The following is a 23,406-nucleotide window of genomic DNA, read 5'->3' as shown; positions in this document are numbered from 1 at the left end:
CAATCTAGATGCACTTTTCCACAAAAAAGCCCCGATCGTCATTTTCGCGATCGGGGCTTTTTTGCAGAAAACACTACTGTGCTGTCTACACTTGCCCTTTTCCAGAACAGTTTTCCGGAAAAAGACTTTTGCCCGAACAGGAGCAGCATAGTTTTTTCCGGAAAAACACTGATGATTTTACATTAGATCGTCAGTGCTTTTCTGGAAATTCAAGTGGCCAGTGTAGAAAGCTGGCAAGTTTTTCTGGAAAAGCGGCCGATTTTCCGGAATAACTTGCCATTGTAGAAACAGTCTTAGAATTTGACAAAACAAACTTCAAGCTGCCCTAAATTTATAGCAGGCACTAATTTCTACAAAGGACAGTGTGTATTTGCCCAGAGAGGATTCTTAAGTCAGGAAAGTAGAACTTCTCATAGTGTATTTTAGACAAACCCTTAGAAATAATTTTATACAGACAGAATACAGGAACTGGTAATTGAGTAATAAGACATGATGCTGCCTTAGTGGAGAACATTACAACTGAGTGAGTGTTAAAATGATATGAGGTTGAAGACCTACATATCAACAGTTTAAACAGATTTTATACCCAAGGGCTACGTCTAGACTGGCATGATTTTCCGGAAATGCTCTTAACGGAAAAGTTTTCCGTTAAAAGCATTTTCGGAAAAGAGCGTCTAGATTGGCACGGGAGCTTTTTCCTCTTTTCCCCCCACCTCCAAGAAGCCCCACTACCGTCCTCCAGCAACAATGGAGTTAGTGCTGGCTTCCTGCGGGGTGGACAGAAGTCCTACAGCTGCACGTCACTTCCGGGGGTTCCGGAAGTGCACTGGCTGTTCCCCTCCCCCAGGTCTGTGGCGTGCTGGGAACTTGCAGTTGGTGGGGGGGAGTCCCCAAAGGAGGCACGCGCCAGGGCTTCCCTCCCCTGCGGGAGGGGGGAGTTGGCCCTGGAGGAGGCATGCGCTGGGGCTTCCATCGTCTGCGGGAGGGGGGAGTCAGCCCGGGAGGAGGTGCGCGCCCGGGGCTTCCCTCCTCTGCGGGAGGGAGGGGAGGAGGGAGGAGTCCCAGGAGGCGGCAGGTGTCGGGGACTCTCTGTCCCGTCCCCAGCAACACTCTGTCCCCTACCCCCCCCCCCGGCACCCTGTCCCCTGCTGCAGAACCCTGTCCCCTGCTCCCCTCCCCAGCACCCTGCCCCCTGCCCCACTGGCACCCTGTCCCCTGCCTCAGCACCCACTAGCACCCTTCCCCAGTACCACGTCCCCTGCTCCCACCAGCACAGTTGGGGCCACATTAGTGAGGCTTGGGGAGTTTTTGGATGAGTTTTTTTTTTTTGCATCTCACTTGTGTGGCCCCCAGCTGATTTTTCTGAGGGTCAGTGACCCCTGACTCAAAACAGGTTCCCTGCCCTTCTCTTAAAGACAATGCAGAAACTTTTTGTGTTTGACACAGTATTTTATTTAAAAATGAAGCCTGTCCGAAAAACTTTTCCGTTAAAAGTATTTGCGCTAAATCATGCCAGTGTAGACGCAGCCCAGGAGTTTTTCCAGAATTCCAGAGATATCCCAGAAAAACTCTTCCACATCCAGGGTCGCATTTGTTCTTCCGCTTTTTTTAGTGGGAGAGCAAACACGCTCTTTCGGTCACCCCTGTATTCCTGAGGAATAAGGGGGCTTCCAAAAGAAGGGGTTTTTCTGACATTTGGTCTAGTCTAGACAGGCCAAATGTTGGAAAAACCCCTTCCTACAGATAAATAAAAAAAAAGGTGGCAATGTAGAGGTATAAGGGCTGGGGATGGCAAGTGATGGGAGGAGGAGAATAGAGAGGGCGGGGTTTCAAGGAAGGGGTGAGGTCTAGGGGGAAGGGGCGGGGCAGTAGATCTTGGCTTGTTCTGACATTAGAAAGTGATCTTGGGTGTAAGGAGGTTGGAGACCCCTGCACTAGCAGGTGGGGGGGGGGGGCTACTGGTCCAGCCCCTTTCCCAGTGGAGCGCGCTCCAGCCTGAGGGGCGGGCAGCGACGGGTTTGCCGGGGGCCGCAGGGACTAGAGAGCGCACGCGCCTCAGGACTCTCCCGCGGCACCCTGGACACGCCCCCCGCTCAACAAGGGAGGGGCCCGCCCCTGCCCGGCACTAGCCCCGCCCACTCGCTGCCGACGCGAGCCCGTCCCCTGCCCGGCACTAGCCCCGCCCACTCGCTGCCGACGCGAGCCCGTCCCCTGCCGCTCGGGTCACGTGGCGGCAGTTGCCAGGCCCCGCGGCGGCGGCGTCTGTTGCTGCGAGGCCTCGCACCGCAGCTTCCCCTCCGCCGCTGAGGTAAGCGCCCCCCCCGCGCCACCAACGGCTCCGTCCTTGGGTGACTGGATCCCTCCGCGCCGACCCACCCCCGCCCCTGCCCGCGCGCCGCCGCCTTTTGCTCGGGGGGCCTTGGCCTGCCCCGCCTTTAGGCCGTGGGGGCGGCGCGGGGCGGGAGCCTCAGGTCGCTGCGGGATGTGTCTGTGGGGGTGGGGGGGGGGTGTCAGGAGCTATGGGGAGCTGGGCCGGGCCGGGGCCGCTGCTAGGGCATCGCTAGGCGAGAGCGTGTCCGTGTCCCGCCCCCGCGGCGCGAGGGGGGCTGCTGCTGCGGGGGGCGGGGAGAGGGGAGCTCTCCTCAGGGCAGGAACAGAAACCTCCGGCGCTGGGCTCGTCGGCAGCCTCGCCCGCGGCTGTTCTGTGTGTGCAGCTTGGTCCCCGCTGCTTTTGGCAACCGTAAGGGTTTCGGAGGGGATTGATGGCAGGGGCCCGGGAATCTGCCGAACACCCGAGCCCAAACTGTGTCCTTGACCTCGTACTGCCCCCCCCCTCGCAGCTCAGCCCTCCCCTTCCTCATCCCACTGGCCTTTAGGGTGGTGAAAAGGGGAACGTGCCCCCCCCCCCCGCTCCCCATGTTTTTGTGCCCTGTGATGTCTGACACACATAGGGCCACCCTCAGGTTGAGAACCATCTGCGCACAGATGTGGCCCATGTCATGTGACACCCTCAGGGCCATACAAGTAGTGTGTATTTGTATTGTGTGGCTGCATCCTACATAACACAGAGAGAATTGTATCTAGAGCCCACAATGGAAAATAGGTTGAGACTGGTCTAATGCTCTGTCATATACAACTCCACAGCAATTCTCTATCTCTGCATTGTTTCTGATAACAGCCAAAACAAATTTAGGTGGACCATTCTAAGGATTTTGCCTGCTGTCATTGCTTTAGCACAGGGATTCCTGAACTTTTTGACACGGGGACCAGTAAATCCATTCTTTAGCTTTTGGAGGACTGGTAACGTTCATTCGCATATTTGCATATACATTAAGCAAATAATGAGTAGTCAAATAAGTTGTTTCTGGTCCTCCCAAAGCCCCCTTGCCAGCTTTAGCAAAGGTTTTGATATGGTCACCCACAATATTCTTGCCAGCAAGTTAAGGGAATCTGGATTGGTTAAATGGACTGTAAGGTGGATAGAAAGCTGGCTAGACCAGGGTTTCCCAAACTTTTAACTTTAGTTGGAACCCATTTTTTTTCAGTAGTGTTTTTTGCACACCAAAAATATAAATGCATATAAAAAAAGAATTAAAAATGAATAAATTTTCAGTGTTTCACCCAGCTGCATCCTCTGCCCAGCCTGGGCTAGGTCTGTGGGGACTGCATGGGCACTCCAGGAGGCGGGATCAGGAGCAGATTGGGGGTAGAATATCTGGTTAGGAGGGAGGGTACAAGGAGGGGTAGGATTGCCAGATGTCTGGTTTTGTACCGGACAGTCTGATATTTGAGAGTTCTGCCCGGGAAACAAATTGAGAAAATACTGGGCATATAAAATGTCCGGTATTTTCCGATTAGGTAAGTTTTATTATTATTAGGTGTATCAGTCTGTAGCTACAAACTGCCTGGCTGGTAGATCTGCTCACGCTGCGTGTGTCTACTAGCCAGGCAGTTCGCAACGACTCGAGGAAGGGTATTGGAGAGGGGCAAAATGGAATCCCTGAGGCCGGACTCACTCGTGTGCCCGGGTCAGTCCCGCTTCCTGCTGGCCGAATTGCTCCCCCCGTCTTTGTCTTCTGATCTCCCCTGTCCAGCCCTGCTTCCGGCAGCTGGTTCCCATCTGCCCCCCATCGATCTCCCCCGGCCAGCCCCTCTTCCCCGGACAACCCCCCTGACCAGCCCCGCTCCCCCTGAACCCCTCCCAGCCAGACAGTTCTACCCCGCTTCTCCCTATCTTCTCCGGCCAGCCCTGCTGCCCCCGGCTAGCCCTGCTTCCAGCGGCTGGTTCTCCCGTCCTCCCTCCTCCTGATCTCCCCCGTCCAGCCCTGCTTCTGCCAACCGGTCCCCTCCTCCTCCTCCCAGTCCCGGCTCTTCCCAACCCCCTCCCAGCTGGCCGATTTTCCCCCGCTTCTCCTCCCGATCTCCCCTAGACAGCTCCGCTTCCCCCATCCAACCCTTCTTCTGGAGACTGGTTCTCCAGTCCTCCTCCTCCCGATCTCCCCTGGCTAGCCCCGCACCTGTCCTCACTCCTGTCCAGCCCTCCCCCCATCTCTGCTGGACAGCTCCGCTGCCCCCAACCCTGCTTTCTGGCGGCCGGTTTCCCCTATACACACATCTCCTCCCAGCCCGTCCTGCTCCCCTCCTGGCAGCCATGCTGAGGCCCGGTATTTTTTTCCTGCGGCCTGGTACAGGCTGCGGCCCATAGTTTGGGAATCGCTGCTTTAGCATATGCCCAATGTTCCTTTACTGGCATTCTGAATTTGCTCCCCTAGCTTGCCTAGGCTGGATAATGACAATGAATGCAAGGTCAATGTTGATCCATGTCCCCTGTTAGAGTGTAATCATACAAAATGAATAATTTTAATGTCCAGTTATACCCATTGAATAGTTATGTGAATTACTGAAATATGCTTTCTCATCTCAACAGCAGGTAAGTTCAAAATTGATTCAGAAGTAAATTGGTAGTTAATGAGATTTCAACTAAACTCTTATGGATGTTTTGCAGTACAGGCAGTCCCCGGGTTACGTACGAGATAGGGACTGTAGGTTTGTTCTTAAGTTGAATCTGTATGTAAGTCGGATCTGGCGTCCAGATTCAGCCGCTGCTGAAACTGACCGCCAGTTCTGACTTACATACAGATTCAACTTAAGAACCCCAAGCTTTCCCAAGTCAGCTGCTGCTGAAACTGATGAGCGTTGATTCCAGGAAGCCTGGGGCAGAGCAACTCTGCCTCGGGCTTCCTGTAGTCAGCGCTGGTCAGTTTCAGCAGCGGCTGACTTGGGGACGCCTGGGGCAGAGCAACTGGGGTGCTGTTGGGTTGCTCCAGTAGCACCCCTCGGCGCTACTGGAGCAACCCAGCAGCACCCCAGCTGCTCTGCCCCAGGCGTCCTGATTCAGCCTCTGCTGAAACTGACCAGCAGCGGCTGAATCAGGACCTGGGGCAGAGCAGCTGGGATGCTGCCGGGTTGGTCCAGTAGTGCCCAGAGCTGGTGCTGCAGGACCAATCCGCAGCGCCCCAGCTGCTCTGCTCCAGGGTCCAAAACAAAAGCCTGGTCTGCTGGGGGAGGGGGGCACACTATCCGCGCCCCCCCCCCCCCCCCCAGCAGACCAGGGACACGGGAGCAGAGCAGCAGCGGCAGCGGGGTGCCGCGCCTCTGAGGCTTTGCTCTGGCAAAGTCTCAGAGGCGCGGGACCTCTCCCCCCCGCGGCTGCGGCTTCAGTCCCGGTGCCTGTGGTCTGCTGGGGACCGTCCCCAGCAGACCACAGGCACCGGGACCCAAGCGGCAGCAGCGGGCGGGTTCCCGCGCTTCTGAGGCTTTGCTCTGGCAAAGCCTCAGAAGCGCGGGAACCCGCCCGGTGCCCCTGGTCTGCTGGAGACGGTCTCCAGCAGACCAGGGGCACCGGAGCAGCTTACGAACGGGGCTTTCTCGCCCCGGAGCTCGCAGGTAGCAATCCTCTACCTCAACCTCCGGGGCGAGAAAGCCCCGTTCGTAAGTGCGGATCCGACATAAGTCGGATCCGCGTAAGTCGGGGACTGCCTGTACTACTGAAGCTTATAGTAGATGAAAATCTTGTCATTCTCTCAAGATGAAATGAATTATGTAAAGAATATACAAGAACTAGGGTTATAAAAGTGTAGTCGATTAATTGATAAACAAAAGCTTATAGGTTAATGCTATAGACTACATGCATCTCTTCTCACCTCCCCCTCTCTTCCCCCTCCCCCCCCCATACACACATACTTGCCAGTAAATTTTTTAGCAGTCTGGCCAGCAGTCTATTTCAGTTCCAGTTCCGGGAAATCAGACCGTTCCCTAGACAGAGGCTGCTGCCACCCTGCGCTACTGCCTCTTTATCAGAGGCAGCAGCACAGGGTGACAGCACAGGTCCACAAGGGGAGCTGGGTTTTAAACTGGCTCCCCTCACAGATTTATCTCCTACCTGGCACCCAGGGCTGCTGTCTCTGATATAGTGGCAGCAGCACAGAGTGGTAGGGGTCTTCAGGAGTGAGGTCAGAGCACACTGGTTGCTGGCCCTACCCCTGCCCCCAGGGACTATAGAATAGTCGGCTAACAAATAAGAATTTATGACTGTTCAGTTAACCAATATTTAACATCCCTAACAATAACATTAATGTAAGAAGATTTACAGAACTGTACATAAATTGTAATAAACGTATAACAGTGAATTGAAGAAAGGGGAAGTCTATATGACTTTTTGGGGGAGGGGGGGCGGGAACAGTGTTTAGTCAACTTTCTACTTTATGTTCAGGTGAATACATTGTTTGAATTTAGTATGGACAGTTGGTAATCTTTATTAAAGTTTAAAATAAAGTATTTGTATTAGCGACCCACAAGCATAGATTAGTACACTGTAATCTATGCATTGATGGTCATTAAGCATTCAAGTTGCTATCAATTTTATTTATATATATATACATTTGCTTTCATTTTCCATCATAAATTTCTATTTGATCTTTTCACTTTGAAGATGGGGAGCAGAAATGATGCCAAGATTTAATCAATTGTGAAAGCAATTCTTTTTTACTCTTGCTGATTGATTAGCATTTTCTAAAGTACTAGCTGACTGAACATTACTCCTGGAGAAGCGTGTGTGGAATTCATGTCCCTTGAAGATTTTTTTTGCTTTCCCTCAGAAAAATTACTTCTGATGGGAAAACAAAGAGAAGCTAGAAGAGTGTTCACATGCCCCTACCTGGTGGGTTGGTTCAGGCATCCAGCAAAAATGTATAAATCACTGGTACTGTACAGTCAGTGTGTCCTCCTCACATACATGTCTCCCTCTCGCTTGCTATTGCAGCATTATTGGAATGGAGGGGCAGAAATTTGAGGTGTTTCTGAGGAGCTATGCATGGGGCAGGTTCTACTCTCAGGCAGAGCAGAATGTAGCAGCCTCTCTGCTTATTGAATTGTTCCAATCAGGAAAGAGGAGGGTTGACTAGAGATACTCTTATGGATACAACTATTAGCAGGCTGCACTTTTAAACAGGTTCAGAAGCCCTGGGTTTGTGTGGGCTCAGGTTTCAATCCCTCCTTCTGGGATTGTATAATAATTTTTGTTGTCAGAAAAGGGTCAGAATACAATGAGAACTTGTTCTTTAATGTATATGTGAGACAGTTTTCATGTCTATTTAAACCTGGGAACTTCTTTGCCTATGTGAATTTTATGAGTGCACTTTCACTCATACATACACAAAGGTATGCTTGAGCACCCCAAAAATAACAGGGACTTATCCCAGCCTTTAGTAAACAAAAAGCGAAAAATACCTCAGATCGTTCTTTTTCAGATGATCTTTTTACCTCTCACATGCTTGTGGCATAAGAACTGGAATTGCAAGCAAGACGCTAGAGAACAGTATTCTGTTGACACACACAGTGTGTATCACTAGTGGGCACATACTCATTGTAACTTATGTAGACTATTTTTTGAAAACTCAGTTATGTTGTGGGAAGTGATACTTGTATTTTTTATCTCTTTTCTCAGCAAGCCTCTGGATAAATTAAGCCCTGGATGGTGGGTGTGGGCAGCAGGTGCCAAGGCAATGGGGAGAAGTGGTGAACCATGCTGTTGCATGGCTCAAGTGGAGGTTGGCATCTCCTGCTATGCGGCCAAGAGCCACAGTGTGTGATCAGAGCCAAGGATCGGTGCCTGCAGCCAGAGCTGTGGGTCAGTGCCTGCTATTATGGAGCTGGGGGCTACAGCCTGAAGCCCCATGTTGCCAGAGCCCAGGGTAGATGAGCCCCATGGTAAGGGTCCCGAAGTCCTGCCTCTGGAGCCTACCACTCAATGACCTCAGAGCTGAAGTGTGAGTCCCCCATAGTTCCCCACCCACTCAGGGTGGGTCAAGAACTCATCTTGTTACTGCAGCACTATGCTCACCATTTCCAGAAGTGAAATAGCATGGTACAGTAGACTTCCGATAATCCGGAACCTATGGGACCTAGGTGGTGCCGGATTATCAGATATGCCGGACTATCAGGAGGTACTATGAGATGGTTATATATATATTCTGTATACATTATATACTGTATATAAAGTGTTCTTAACCCGTTTTATTGTACATACTGTATACAGTATACTGTACTGTTTTAGTTTTTTGAGCCTTTTTTACCCTTTTTGCTCAGTTCAGCTGCTGCCGCTGTTACCTTGTGACTCATTTTTTGCCAAAGCTCACTCACTAGGCTCTTGCCATTTTGATGCTGAACTATCAGGAGTGCTGGTCTATTGGATGCCGGACTATTGGAGTTTTACTGTACATCAAGGAACAACAGGGAGGGAGGAGCTGATGCTTCCACCCCATCACTACCCAGGCTGTCCTGGCTGCATTAAGAAATGCTGCCCTAGAATCTGTGTTCTTGGAGAAGGGTTGAAGGATTGTAAAGGTCTTTTTTTTTTCTATTTAAACAAAAACTTGTTTTCATAACTAAAGAGTATCTTTTGGTAACCAAACATATTACAGTAACATAACTTGGAAACATGTGGGTGAGACACAGAATAAGAGAGTTTATTGCTACTATACCACATTCAACTTTTTGGAAGAGGAAATCTTGAAAGCAGGTGTCATATTTTCTTCATTATATTTGTTCAGGCATTGCGCATCTGGTGCATTTTTGTGCATTGAAAAGATCAAATTGGCCCTCTAGAATTTCTTGAGGGCCAGTAGACAAATAGAAAGGTAAAGCAGTGTTTGAAGTGAGGGTGAACTCTCATTAGTCATAGCATTCACTCTGGTCTAGTCTAATCCTTCACTTTGTTAGTGGAAGTTTAACACAGAGCCTTTGCCAGCACATTGTTCCTTCTGATTCTTTCTCACACATTGTTCTCTGGTAGTACTCACAAGTTTCAAGCTGTCCGCTGCCCGCGTGTTCCGCCGCTTTGCTTCCTCTCCCTGGTCTGCTGGAGACCAGGGAGAGGACCCCGTTCGTAACTGCGGATCCGATGTAAGTCGGATCCGCGTAACTTGGGGACTGCCTGTATTCAGAGAGTTGCTTCCAGTGCAGAGCGGTGATGGGGCAAGCAGGGAGCCTGGTGGAGCCTGGTGGAGCAAGCAGGGAGCCGCTGGATTCCCGTGAATCCAGCGGCTCGGTGGGCCGGATCTGGCTCCTAGGTCGTATTTTTGTCCAATCCTGAATTAGATGACAGGGTTATTACAAGGTTGGTATTTGGAATAGAGATGAGATATGATAGTTTAGAGTAAGGGATGGGGAACCTTTTTTGAGTCGGAGGCCACTGACTCTCAACAAAATCAGTCAGGCCAAACATGTGAGAGGTGCAAAAAACCCAAATCTTCATTGACATGGCCCCTAACTGCTCACACACCAGAGCTTAGGAGGCCCAGTCTAGTACAGGACCTTACTGGTCCTGGGTGAGGGAATTGGCCAGACAGTGGGAGAATTTCTGGAAAACTGGAGATCCTTCCCTGCTGCTGGCTTCTTCGGCCCCACAGGGGTGTCTGCTGGCTAGTTTTGGCTCTGCTGCTGGCCAGGCAGCACACAGTTCCAGCCCCGTTGCCAAATAGTATGTTGCCTGATAGGGCTGCTGTGGCCCCAGCCCTTCTGCCGGGCGGTACGTGCCCTTGGCCATGCTGATTATGGTGGGCTGCTGCAGCTGCAACCCTGGCCCTGTTGCTGGGCTGTGGGCAGCCCCAATTATGCTGCCACTGCTCATAATTGGGCAGCCCCAGTTATGCTCTCCACCACCACTTACACTGATGCAGCTAGCCAGGCTTCCCTTCTCGGGCTGCTGTGGTCCAAGCCCCAGTTGCACTCCACCCAGGTTGCTGCGGCACCGTTTCTAGCAGACTCAGAGGGCTACACCAGACTGCCAGCTTCTGGCCCTCCACTCTGGGACTCTCCCATTCAGGAACATTCATGGTCATGCTGGACCGGAGAATCCCAGATTTGGGAGATGCAACCTATAGACTTTGTATGCTTCAGCCCCTTCAGTTTCCCACCACTGGATTAAGGGAATTCTTGTTCTATAGATAGAGGCATTGATGCACTCAATAGAACGCTAAGCTTTATACTGCTGTTATCTTCCAGCTCTTAATGTGAAACTTCCTAGCTTTCAATAACTGCTGAGATGTGAAGGATTAGAAAGTCAAAATTCATGAACCTGCCCAGTTGGGTTTGAAGAAGTTATAAACTCTGTAATTTGCACATTTAATTGTGGTAGGAATTGGTCAGGGCATTTAATATGGCACCAAAAGAGTTGCACTTACGTGTGGGTGAAGTGAGTGCAGGAAGTGATGAATGGTCCTTTAATAAGAGTTCAGTATCTCCAGAAAAATTAATGAAGAGAGCTGTGGTGTATAAACTAACTGTCATAGTCGCTTTAAGGGCAGAACTTGCTGATTAGGTTCCTTTCTATTTCCAGATTCTCTGATGGGTTGAATCACAGAAATCCCCTGATGGCAGTCATCTGGTGTGCTGATTATGCCACTGAGTCCGCCCTACCAACCACCACCCTGTCCTGCTGGGCCAGAAGTTCTGTTCTCTCCCAGTAAAGGCACAGAGTTGGGATAACAGTCCCCCAGCAAAGTAAAACAGACTAGGATGTAAGGGAGTAGTCAACTACTCACATTCCATCCCTCTGCCCTTGCTGCCTTTGTATCAGAGGTAGCAAGGGGAGGGAAGGAGGAGCCATCTTACAAGCCAGTTCCCCCAGCACCGTTTCCACAGTGCCGTCTGCAGGGACTGCTGCCACGAAGCAGCCCCTGTCCACAGGGGGTCCCAACTCGCCACTGGGATCCCTTGTGGACAGAGGCTGCTGCTGGCTGGGCAAGCAGCCTCGCTCAGTTCTGGCTCGCGCTAGGTCCAGGACCAAACCCCACTGCGACTCTGCAATTTAAAACGCAGCAGGAACCGGGGGGGAGGTACAGGCTGCCTGGTTCCTACTGCCTTTTAAATTGCAGAGCCACCGTGGGGTTTAGTCCTAGAACCAGTGCGAGCTGGGACTGAGCCAGCTGCCTACTGGCTAATCGAGTAGTCGATAGAATTGTTATCAACTACTTGATTAGTAAATGAACCTCAGTTTAGGGACTGGATAGCACTTAGGAACACAGTCTTCAAAAGGGAACAAAACTAGAGATAAACTTGCTGCTTAAACTCACTGTTACATGGGTGAAGCTTACCAGTTCTGGTTAACTGGCAGGGACTGAAGCAGTTACCCCCTTGGGCTGGTGTGTAGGGGGCTGCTCCAGCCGAACAGGGCCCACTGCATGCACAGGCTTCCCCAGCCAGCTGGAACAGCCCCTATCCATGGCAGGCCTGGTTTCCCCACTGCAGGTTACAGTCTATGGCTGTACGCTCCCAAGGAGGTGGTTTTGTTGCTACTTTCATTTCCTCCAGGAGTGGGGCCGGTGGCAGCAAAGCCTGCAGCATATGAAACTAAAATTTTTACCTTTTTACATCCCTACCCAAAACCTCAGATCAGTCTTACTGTGTAAAAGGTTTACACAGAGAAAGTTCATGAGATTTGCTCTCTTTATCAATGAGAGTGATGCACGGTTGTTGCTCCCTTCCCTTTAATAACAATTATTTACATTGGATTTGATGATAAACAAAAGTGGCTTTCTTAACTATAAAAAGAAGGATCTAAGTGTTTGCAAGTGATAGCTTACTTTAATCTGAATGTTATTAAGCCAAAAAACAAAACAAAAAAAGGCCCCAAACACACCGGATAAGCCTTAATAGACTAAGGGTATGTCTTGTCAACAAAACTTGTGTTGACGCCCCAAAGTCATAAAACCAAGAATTGCCAGAGGGTATTCACACTTATTCCTTTTGTTGACAGATCATGTCCATGTTGGGGGCACCATCGTTGACAATGTGAGCAATGCACTTTGGGTATGCATCCCATGGTGCTGTATTGTGCATTGATCAGCTCTGCCTTCTCACATCTTGGAGTTCTCACTGAGTTCTACAGCTTCCTAGCTGCCGGGAATGGAATCATGAGTAGCTCTGTGAGCTCTCTCTGCTAAGGAACCTCAAAACAGCACAGTAGTCTGTCTTCCTCCCTCTACAGCAGGGGTCCCCAGCGCGGTGCCTGCAGGCACCATGACACCCGCTGGGGCATTTATGTGCGCCCCCGCCCAGTGACCAGGGCTGGCCCAAGCCATTCTTGTGCCCTGGGTGCCTGGCGCATACATGGTGCCACCCCTGGGTGCGCGGCACATGCACAGCTGGGCGCCCGGCAGCCCCAAAAGGTTGGGGACCACTCCTAATACACTTTAAATGCAGAGCCACATAGGGTTAGGTTCTGGACCCATTGTAAGCCAGGACTGAGCTGGGCTGCTGGCCAGCCTGCTAAACAATTTACTGGTGGGAGTGGGTGAGAAATGCATGTAGTCTGTAGCATTAACCTATAAGCTTTTACTTATCCGTTAATTGACTATACTATTACATCCCCAGTTTTAACTTATCTGGGGTAGAAGTGTTGCAGTTTTGGGGGAGAGGGTTACTCTATTTACCCATGTATGATTTAATAGAGAGCAACCTGTTTTTAAAAAAAAAAATCAGTCTTTGATTTGTCTTGGACTGAGCCGTCGATCGACAGATTTCATCTTCTATGACACCATTGGTGAGCAACTAAACCAATTGTTGATCGGCAGAGCCGATTACAGATGTCACATAAAAAGCTGCCAGCTGCAGACTCTGTATGTTCTTTTCGGATCCTGTGCTTTTTCTGCAATGTCTGGATACGCTGACTCTCAAAGCAATTAAGAGACCGTACAGTAGTTTGTCACTAGGACAATCTGTCCTGAATGTGAGTTTCCAGATCCTTGGGAGATATGCCGCATGACTTCATATTGGCCTTTAAGATGTCTTTATAATGCTTATACTGACCACCAATAAAGCGCTTTTCATGAGCAAGCTGGCCATGAAGACCATCTTTGGTATCTGTGTATCATCACATGCTCATAACATGACCAATCCAGCGAAACTGTTTGTTCATAAGCATTGCTTCCGTGACCGTGACACAACACATCTTAAGAACCTCCATATTAGAAATTTTGGTTCCAACAATTCATGTGGGCAATCTTCCTCAGACAATGCATATGGAACTGATCAAGCTTCAAAACATGGTGACGATATATTGCCCATAACTCCAAGCCATACAGCAGGACATTCAGGACAACTGCCTAATAAACTACTATCTTGGTATGGAGTTTAATACCATGGTCATTCCATAGGCATATGGTCAATTTTCCAAAGGTAGTGCTGGCTTTGGCTAGTCAAGCAGATACATCGTGATCCATGTTTATGCTAGAGGACAGTACACTTCCCAGGTAGCAGAACTTGTCAACAGCCTTAAGGACTGTACCATCAGCAGTAATCACTGGTGTGCTGGGCTCTTTCCAGACAGGCTGAGGCATAACTTCTGTCTTCTTGAGGCTCACTGTGAGTCCAAATCGGTGAGCAGAAGTAACAAAATGATCAAAAAGCTCCTATGCATCCTTCACTGAATGAGCCAGCAATGCACAGGCATCAGCAAACAGAAGGTCATGAATAATTGTAGTCATTTGTAAAAATACACTGAATACAGTACATATTCTCCTGATTATCAAAACCTATTATCCAAACCACCACACTATCCAAGTCCCTTCATTGTTCCCTCTGTAGAGGGCTTGTTTCTCTGGCTGATGGACAGGGAAGAGATTTGGATAACGTGGAGATTTGGATAACAAAGCAGAGAATTCCACCTCTATTCAAGGCTAGAAGAAGGAGCCCCTGGTAGCCAGGGAGGGGGGCACTGCTGCAGAATTGCTCCTGCCTGGGAACCCAGACCACTGGAAGCCTTTGGTAGCTGGGCTGTTGTGGGAATGAGCTAGCCCATAGCTGTGGAATTGCTAAGGACTCTCTGTGCTGTCACAGGACTGGTGATACCTGATTCCTGTGGGAGAGGTGTTACTGGCACTGCAGCAGCACACAGTGATTGAGTCCACTGCAGCCCTGCTTTTGGGAGGGGGCAGAGCAGAGACCCCTGACCAGGATGGTAAAGAGGAGAAGCCCCCAGCTACCAGGCAGACTGTCCCACTTGCTGAGTGGCTCCTGCCCTCTGGATTATCTGAATTGCCCGTAGAATTGAATAAAATATGTTCTTCTATGCTATGCAGATAATGGGAGCATCCTGTATTGCTTAAATTAGCCACAACCATTTTATATCAGAAGCTGTATCATTTTCAGTTGCAGAAATAGTTTTTGGATAAACGTAACACATTTTTGTGAATTGTGTTGGAGAAATTTAATGTTTTTCATATCTGTTGAAGCATATGACTGCCTTAGTCAGCTGTCTTTGAGGAAGTTTTCAAGAAAAATAGTATCTCTGGCAATAGCAAGTGGTGGAAAAAAAGCCCAGCAGCTGCTTCGTATATGAAGAAATGAATCATTTTGAGAAATCTGAGATCACTTAATATACAAATGCAATATAATATACAAATGCAGTGAACAGATTTAGGTGTCTGACCTTTATATGTTGCCATTACGTGTTCTATATTATAGCTTCATAGAGACCCACACTAGTAATGTAACGTGGTGTAAATGATGGCCAGGATTTAACATCAGCTATCTTAGGGCTTATCTAAACACAAAGCTCGTACTAGTTTAAACTTCCCCTATTATCACCCCTATGTCATTACCTCACAGAAACTTACCTTCCCCCCTCACCCCCACTCTGTTCTAAAACTTGATTTGTCAGTTTCACATGTGTTCTTTTTTTTATTGTATCACTTTGGTATATATGGTTGTGCCTATTTTCTTCCACATATTGATCTGAGGAAGTGGGTCTAGCCCACGAAAGCTCATCACCTAATAAACCATCTTTGTTAGTCTTTAAAGTGCTACATAGTTCTGTCTTTTGTTTTAGTTTAACTAAGGTGTGATGATGCATCCGTTTAGAAAAAACAGTAGAAATGTGGATATTTAGGCCTTTTTAAATAAATCAGCCTGTTACCACATCTTTGGTTATATCACTACAATGCTCTGTGTAAACCACACACCTCAGTCTGCAGACAGCAAATCCCTCATTTCCTTTCCCTAAATGATCTGATGTTTGATGATCTGGGCCTGAGTACTTCTATGCAGTAAGGTTTAGGTTACATGGTGTTTGAAGATCAAATAATCATTCCATGAAACAAAGATGAAAGCTTGGAAGTATCCTGCAAGAATTAACTAACCAGTTCACACAACCTCCTGGTGAGGTGTTAACCAGAGTTTTGCAATCCAAGACAGCCAGGGATTTGTCCAAGACCATCCAATCTATCAGATGCAAAGCTAAGCTTAGAATTTGGATTTATAGGTGGGTTTAGAAAACATGTTAAAAGCAGTTGTCAAAAGTATTCAATTGTTGGATTACAAAAAAACTGTAGTACGATTAGATGAAGTTTTCTTAATAGCAGTCAGTTTGCTATGTCTAACATTTTGGATTTGTTCTTTCTAAAGACATCTCCTTCTATATGGATCAAGGTGCTAGTGATGGTGAAGCTGAGAAAAGGCTTTTCTAACCACGGCCAGGATGAATCGGCTGCCAGATGATGCAGAAAATGCTCAGAACAGCAGTCGGGGCTCCTGCCCTTCCTTGCAGGATGTCCATTCCATCAACCCAGCCCAGCTGATGGCAAGGATTGAGTCCTATGAAGGAAGAGAGAAGAAAGGCATATCAGATGTCAGAAGGACTTTCTGTTTGTTTGTTACCTTTGACCTTTTATTCGTAACCTTGCTGTGGATAATAGAGTTAAATGTGAGTCTCGTTTTTTGAGCTTTTTTTTTTAGATTTGTTCAGATTAGGTGGCCAATTGCCACCATTCTACTCCAACTCAGAGTATGTACTATCAGCCTAGTTTTGCATGTTGCGCTATACAAATGTCTTGCTGTCTAACCTCAGTATAAGAAAGAGATCCATTTAGCTTAGAAGTGGCAATTCTGTTTTTAATTGCTGTGTTTTACAATTCATTATTATATATATATTTGTATTGTTAGATGATTTCTGACAAAGCTTTATATTAGCTATGTCAAACTAGAACAAAGAAAGTGTCTGTACTTAATAGAGCAAAAAATAAAAAAGATTCAAGCATCTGTAAACATGGACAGTAAATATGAATTTCATCCTAGCACAAGTTTAGGGTTTTTACCATATGACACAGTGAAAACAATATTTTCCAGCATTACTCATCTCTTGAGAGAGACTCCATTGAAGGATGCTTGTGACCAAAGTTGTTTTGATTTTCCTTGTGTCAACTTTACTCTAAGAAATATTTTAATTGTTTCTTGTGGGTAAGTTTTGAGATTACTTAATTGAAACTACTGTTCCTATGTCCTATATTTGAAACCCTACCAAGAGGTATGTAATAATATAAAGATCTCATGTTTTCAGTATTTCCGAATAAAATATTTTATTGTGAAACCTGCCTATCTGGTGGCACTATCTGGACCATTAGCTAGGTTTTTGAAAGGCATTTGACCTAGGAGCAAGCTGGAACAAAAGATTAAACTTCTTAGAGATTATACAGTCTTAATTGAAAAAAGATGTTAATATGAAAACAACCATCATGAAAAGATTAATCTAAATGAGTAGGTCTTTGTGGGAAGGAATATATAATCTTCAATTTATGTAATTTTTTGTAAATTATTCTATAGATGACACTTAACCATTTAAGATCCATCATATTTTTGTGACTAAAGAGATGCTCTGTTGGAGGTGTTTCAGGGAAAGGAGAAATGCTTGCACATGTGGTATGTGTCCCGGATTAGATTATTTTGGGAGAAAATTATTAAAGAAATTAATTTTATGACAAAACACTGTTTCCTAGAGATTCCCTGTTCTCCTTACTTAATGCTCCAGTAAACGATCTTGTGAAAATAGACTTAATACTTAAAGAATACAAATACTGCATTTAATGATACTTAAATGAGGTAGCTGTTACTGTGCATCTAAGATGTGCAAGTTACATGGCTATCGTTAGCCAGGCCTGCTGGCACGAAAGTCTTTTTTTCTCTCTAAAAGCCAATTGGGAGGTCAGATCTGATAACCATACTGAGATGTTTTGGTCTTAAAACATGTAACTCACTGGCATACAGGCTTCAGGTTTTCCAAATCTTGGTATTAGAATACACTCTTAATTGTTCCATGTTTATCCTTGCCAATTTATTTACACTGTGAACATCATAATAACCATAGAATTGCGTTGAATTTCTATTGCAACCAAGAAGAGGCTTTGGTTTGTTGCAAATCTAAAAAGAACAGAAAGATTGAGATCAGGGTGCTTGTTGCATGTGCATCAACATTGTAGCTACCGTATTTTCCGGCATATAGGGCGACTGGGCGTATAAGACGACCCCCTATCTTTTTAATTAAAAGATAGGGTTTCATCTTATACCTCAGCGCCCCTCCGCCTCCTTTGCTCCCGGTGTCCCTGGTCTGCTGGAGATGGTCCCCAGCAGACCAGAGGCACCGGGAGCAAAGCCGCCAGGAGCGCCTGGGCTTCCCCCCCCCCCCGCCGGAGCCCCTCCGCGGCTTTGAAAGCCTCGGGGGAAGCCGGCGGGGGGGCATCCCAGGCGCGCATGGGCTGCCCCCCCGCCGGAGCCCCTCCGCGGCTTTGAAAGCCTCGGGGGAAGCCAGCGGCGGGGCATCCCAGGCGCGCATGGGCTGCCCCCCCTCCGGAGCCCCTCCGCGGCGGCGCGGAGGGGCTCCGGAGGGGGGGCAGCCCATGCGCGCCTGGGATGCCCCGCCGCTGGCTTCCCCCGAGGCTTTCAAAGCCGCGGAGGGGCTCCGGCGGGGGGGCAGCCCATGCGCGCCTGGGATGCCCCGCCGCCGGCTTCCCCCGAGGCTTTCAAAGCCGCGGAGGGGCTCCGGCGGCAGGGCATCCTGCATACAAGACGACCCCCGATTTTTGGGGGATGTTTTTTAACTTCAGAGGTCGTCTTGTACGCCGGAATATACGGTACATAATTTTTAAAAATTGATTACATCCCAATTTAATTCCAGTAGTTATGCGATCACTCTTTTCTGAAGAAAGGAGCTTTTCTTTCCAATCAGAATGCAAGCGTTAAAGATCAGTTTTGAGATGTAGCCAAAATAAAGAATTTGTTTTGCTTTGTAAATTCTGCAAGGTTGTATGTTTAATTTTAGAAATACAATGACATATCAAACTGCTGTACATCTTGCAGGCAGTGCTCCCCTTGTTTCTACCTCCTAGGATACACATTTTGCCAATGTATGTTTTGAAACCGCTAACATATTTGAGTAGTATAACTGTAAAAGATTGGACAAATGTGTTTGAAAACCCCACTTTGTTGCCAGGTAGTGACTCCATTTGAAAAGTGTATTTCAAGTCACTTGTATTTACCACATAAATGTAAGACATGTAGGAATGGTTCTCTAGAGAGAAGAAGATCTAGAGCTGTATCTCAGCATTCCTGGGAAAAGAACTCTAGGGGAAACCAAACCTGTGGAAAAGGCCCACGCTAGATTATGAATGAACTGTACTAATAGGAACTGTGTGAGAAAGCCAAATGCTTGTAGCTTACTGTAGGTGAGTTAACCATTTATTGAAGTAAAATTACTGCACTAATCTGGGAAAGATAAATGGTGAAGCATTTTGTTGTTTTGAAGGACTGTGATTTTTTTTTTATGTAAGATGATGTTCCACTATTTGTTTGAAAAGCAGTTGTTTTTTGCTGCAATTAATATTAAAGCCACAACTTTCAATTTCATTATAAATTAATTTTTGTTTCCATTCCCATAGCATAGTCAGTATAGTAGAGAAAATAGTCTCAATGAAAAAAGATACACCTTGAGAGTAGGAAGATTGAAAGAAAACTCCTTGTACCAACATAGATGTAGCCGGTAACTTTTTGTGGTCTTCTCTTTCTACTTTGATAGATTTAAGTAATTTGTTACAAGTGTAAGGAAACCAAATTCTTTGCATGTCTGCCCACGAAATGAGGGCAAAATACATAGGCTTGACTACATCTTCCCCAACCATTTTTTCCATTGTTATCTCCGGATGAGAATCGGGACTGCAGCCTCAGCAGGCCATGCAGTCATTAAAAATATTGATAATCTTAGACATATTAGACTTCTGAAAATACTAAATGCATTTTGGAAAACACTTTTTTAACAATGCCATTCCCTTAAGGCTGTTCCTAGGATAGTCACATCTCTGATCTCTACGCTTGCTGTTTCAGTTAGGCAGAGAAATGCTTTGAAACCATTATATGTATAGTTGAAAATGGCAACTCTTCTGACTTCAATAATTTCCCATTTTCTAAAACTGTAAATGCTAAGACTTTGTTTTGTTTGTAGGTAAATGGAGGCATTGAGACTACTTTAGAGAAGGAGGTCCTGCAGTATGACTACCGTTCTTCATATTTTGATATATTTGTAAGTGTTTTGGTTTAGCATTTATTTAAAAAATGCTTAATACAAGAATTGGCTTTTATTATCCAGCGAAAATTTATCTGTTGTTATCCCATAATATGATTCTTGTGCAAGGATTACATTGTCTTGTAACTTAGAAGAACATATACTCCAAATGATATCTCTCTTTAAATTAGTATGGATAATCTTAGGTTGGGCCAATATTCCAAAAATAGACCCACCAGTAGTGAGGGGGATATTGATCACAGGACAATAGCTGAGATATGTATGTCAGTTTTGTTGCAGATTTATCTATTTCAATTGAAATAGAAGTTTTTACTTAGATTTTAATATGTATAGAGTCTATTTTAAATATGGATGACTATAGGCATAATGACATGTTTGATTCCCTTTACGTTCGGGAACAAGGAGGAGGGTGAGCATAACCTCCATTGCTCATTCATCCTCCATATTGGGTGACAGAAATCTTCCTCTCTCTTTAGAAACAAAAACAAAACTACTGCTTTGTGGAACCTTAAACAACGAGGGGTTCTGTGGAAACTTCAAAGACTAACAGATTTATTTGGTCATATGTTTTTGTGGCTCAAAACCACTTTGTCAGATGCATGGAGTTGCATCTGACGAAGTGGTTTTGACCCATGAAAGCTTGTGGGACTAAGAAAGCAACTCTTCACTGCAAGAGCCCTACAGAGATTCATATGCAAATAAATACTTTTTCTTCTCTTTGGATCAGCAGGATTTGTAGGTTCTTCTCCTTTTCTTTCCCATAACCTTCATTTCTCTTGGGTAACATTTGTCCTGGTCTACCCTAGAGAGAGCGATTGTTGACATACTGTTTGTCATATTCCAATTGTTCCACCTCTGTGTGCATTGAGACTACTCGTTTGAAATTGGTGTAAATTTTTGCATGCATTTCTGCATTGGTACTGCCTTGTACTAGGAATGTGATAGTGTAAACAGTTAACCAATGAGCCTGTGCTCATCAGTTAACCTTCATGGTTACACACAGCACCCCCCCTCCCCTGAGGTAGCAGAGCTTGGGATGGAGGGGAGGAAAGGGAAAGGCTCTTACCCCTCACTTCTCCGGCATGTGAACATATAACCACTGAAATTTTCAGCATTTACATGTTTAAGCACATTTTAGCTTCCCTACCTCAGATCACTTTGGATGAGGTGGTAATTTTGTTCACCTGCTCCAGCAGACAAGAGTTGTCCCTTCTGGTGTCTCCCACTGTGCTATCTTCAGCAATGCCCTTATAGTACTGTATCTCCCATCTCATAAAGCTAAAAAAGCTATCTGTTTGTTCATTTTATTAATTTACAAATAAATCCAGCCTATAGTTAGAGCTGCTTATGTAGAAAAACATACAACTTGAAATGGAAAACTCTTAATTGGAGACTTTGAAATCCATAAATGACTTGGGGTACGTCTACACTAGCTCCCTAGATCAATCTAGGTAGGCTAATGAGGGCAACCGAAATTGCAAATCAAGCCCAGGATTTAAATATCCTGTGCTTGATTTGCATATTCCCAGCCAGTCGCCATTTTAGAAATTGTCTAGCTCAAAGTAACTGCCCACGTCTACACGCAGCAGTGAAACGGGATTCCGATTCAAAGCCTTAAGTCAAATTAGCTGGTATTCCTCCTGCAATGAGGTTTACCAGCTAATTTGACTTAGGGCTTTGAATCGGAATCCCGTTTCACTGCTACGTGTAGACGCGGGCAGTTAATTCGGGCTAGTCAATTTCTAAAATGGCGACTGGCTGGGAATATGCAAATCAAGTGCAGGATATTTAAATCCCGGGCTTGATTTGCAATTCCGGTCACCCTCATTAGCCTCCCTAGATCGATCTAGAGGGCTAGTGTAGACGTACCCTTAGAGCTTACAATTAAAATTTCTGCCTCTCGCAGAAATTGGCCAATTTACAAAAACCTATGGCTGTGAAATTGATCAAAATGAACCAGGAATTTGATAGAGCCCTAGTATCAAGGAATGAGTACAGGAATGGAAGAGTAGCAGCTCTAATTCAGAATTCTAATCACATATCTGCTGTTGACTTATTCTTTGGCCTTGTCCAGTTTCAGTAACCTCTGTCAAACTTTTCTACTGTAAAATATGGATAAATCTGTGTTTTACATTATTTACATTGATTGTCAAAAAATTAGTTTTAAGTAGTAGACATTTTCAAAAAAGAAAAAATTAAAACACAAATGAAAAATGTCAGGCATTTCCTGAAGAGAAGTGAATAAAGTTACAATTTAATCATGGGTATTTTTAGAAAAAGTCACGGGCAGGTCACTGGCAATAAAGAAATATTTATAGCCCATGACTTATGCTAAAAGCACCTGAGACTAAATCTTGGAGGAGAGCTATTTCTGCATCTGAGAGGGAGGGAACACCAGGAGCAAGCTGCACCAGCTACTCAGGAATTAACTACATTCACTCTCACTGGCCAGGGCCCAGTAGAGCAGTAGCTGGTGGGGCTGTCCCTGGGATCAACCACACTGGCTCCTGCAGAAGTCATGGAGGTTGTTGAAGTCACAGAATCTGATTTCCACACTTCCATGACAGACACTGCCTTAACAATGACTATAGTGCATGAGTAATTGTACAACCTTCATTTCAGTAGGACCTTTAAATCCTTCTTTTAAGAAAGCATTGTATAAATACATTACTTTCCCCTCCCATCATTTTAAGGTTAACTATTTAAAATAAACCTATGCTGTAACACATTAGGTATTTTCAGGGCTCGCCTAACCGCGGCGAGCCCCTGCTCGCTAGCTGTGCTTTCTGGCAATTTGTGCATGCGCAGATCGTTCTGCGCATGCCATGCGCAGATCGCCCGAACCTGGCTCTTCCAGGTTACAATGTACTCGCCACGAGCGAGTAGATCGTATTATTTGTTGAGCCCTGGGTATCTGACAAATTAACTGTTTCAAAAGCTTAAATTTTCAGTTTCTGAACTATACACAAGTGTACCATGTACCTATGCAGAGCCCCACTGACTCAGTTTACTTCAGCTGAGTATATCTTAGGTGCATGCTTGGAGTCCCTCATCTTGCAAACATTTATACATAGGCTTAATTTTAGGCATGTGAGTAGTCTCAGTGAGTGAAGTGCTTTATGACTGAATAGCCAGAATGTTGAGTGTACAGTTTAATAAGCAAATCCAACTTGAAAACTTTTTCTTTATAACCAACTCTTCTCTTTGTGGCATCTGTTCATTTACATAGCAAACAGTTATTTTTCTGTCAACTGAGAATCTTGCTGGTTTTTATATATTCTGAATTAACCAACAATTGTTTTTTTTTTCTCTACAGCTACTGGCAGTCTTTCGATTTAACGTCTTAATACTTGCATATGCAATGTGCAGACTGCGCCATTGGTGGGCAATAGCTGTGAGTAATAGCCAAGCATAACAGTTAATTAGAAATGGGTCCAATTTTAGATGCCTTCAAACATTAGTATGTTGAGAAGTATCTATATATAATAGGTAATATGACG

General features: G+C 46.2%; 1 protein-coding gene across 2 annotated transcripts in view; it reads left to right on the top strand.

Annotated features, from left to right (window-relative positions):
- Positions 1-2,149: 2,149 nt before the first annotated feature.
- Positions 2,150-23,406, top strand: part of STARD3NL (STARD3 N-terminal like) — a 48,348-nt gene continuing 27,091 nt past the window's right edge. For both annotated transcript variants that reach the window (XM_075921739.2, XM_075921738.2), the window contains exons 1-4: positions 2,150-2,308; positions 15,964-16,261; positions 19,826-19,903; positions 23,223-23,300. In XM_075921739.2, coding sequence (XP_075777854.1) covers positions 16,037-16,261; positions 19,826-19,903; positions 23,223-23,300 — 381 coding nt within the window. In that variant the 5' untranslated portion in view covers positions 2,150-2,308; positions 15,964-16,036. The remainder of the gene's footprint in view (positions 2,309-15,963; positions 16,262-19,825; positions 19,904-23,222; positions 23,301-23,406) is intronic.

This window comes from Pelodiscus sinensis, chromosome 2, assembly GCF_052426305.1.
Source record: "Pelodiscus sinensis isolate ZL-2025 chromosome 2, ASM5242630v1, whole genome shotgun sequence".
NCBI lineage: Eukaryota > Metazoa > Chordata > Testudines > Trionychidae > Pelodiscus > Pelodiscus sinensis.
Note: the sequence above shows the minus strand (reverse complement) of the source record. Positions and strands in the feature narration are given on the sequence as shown.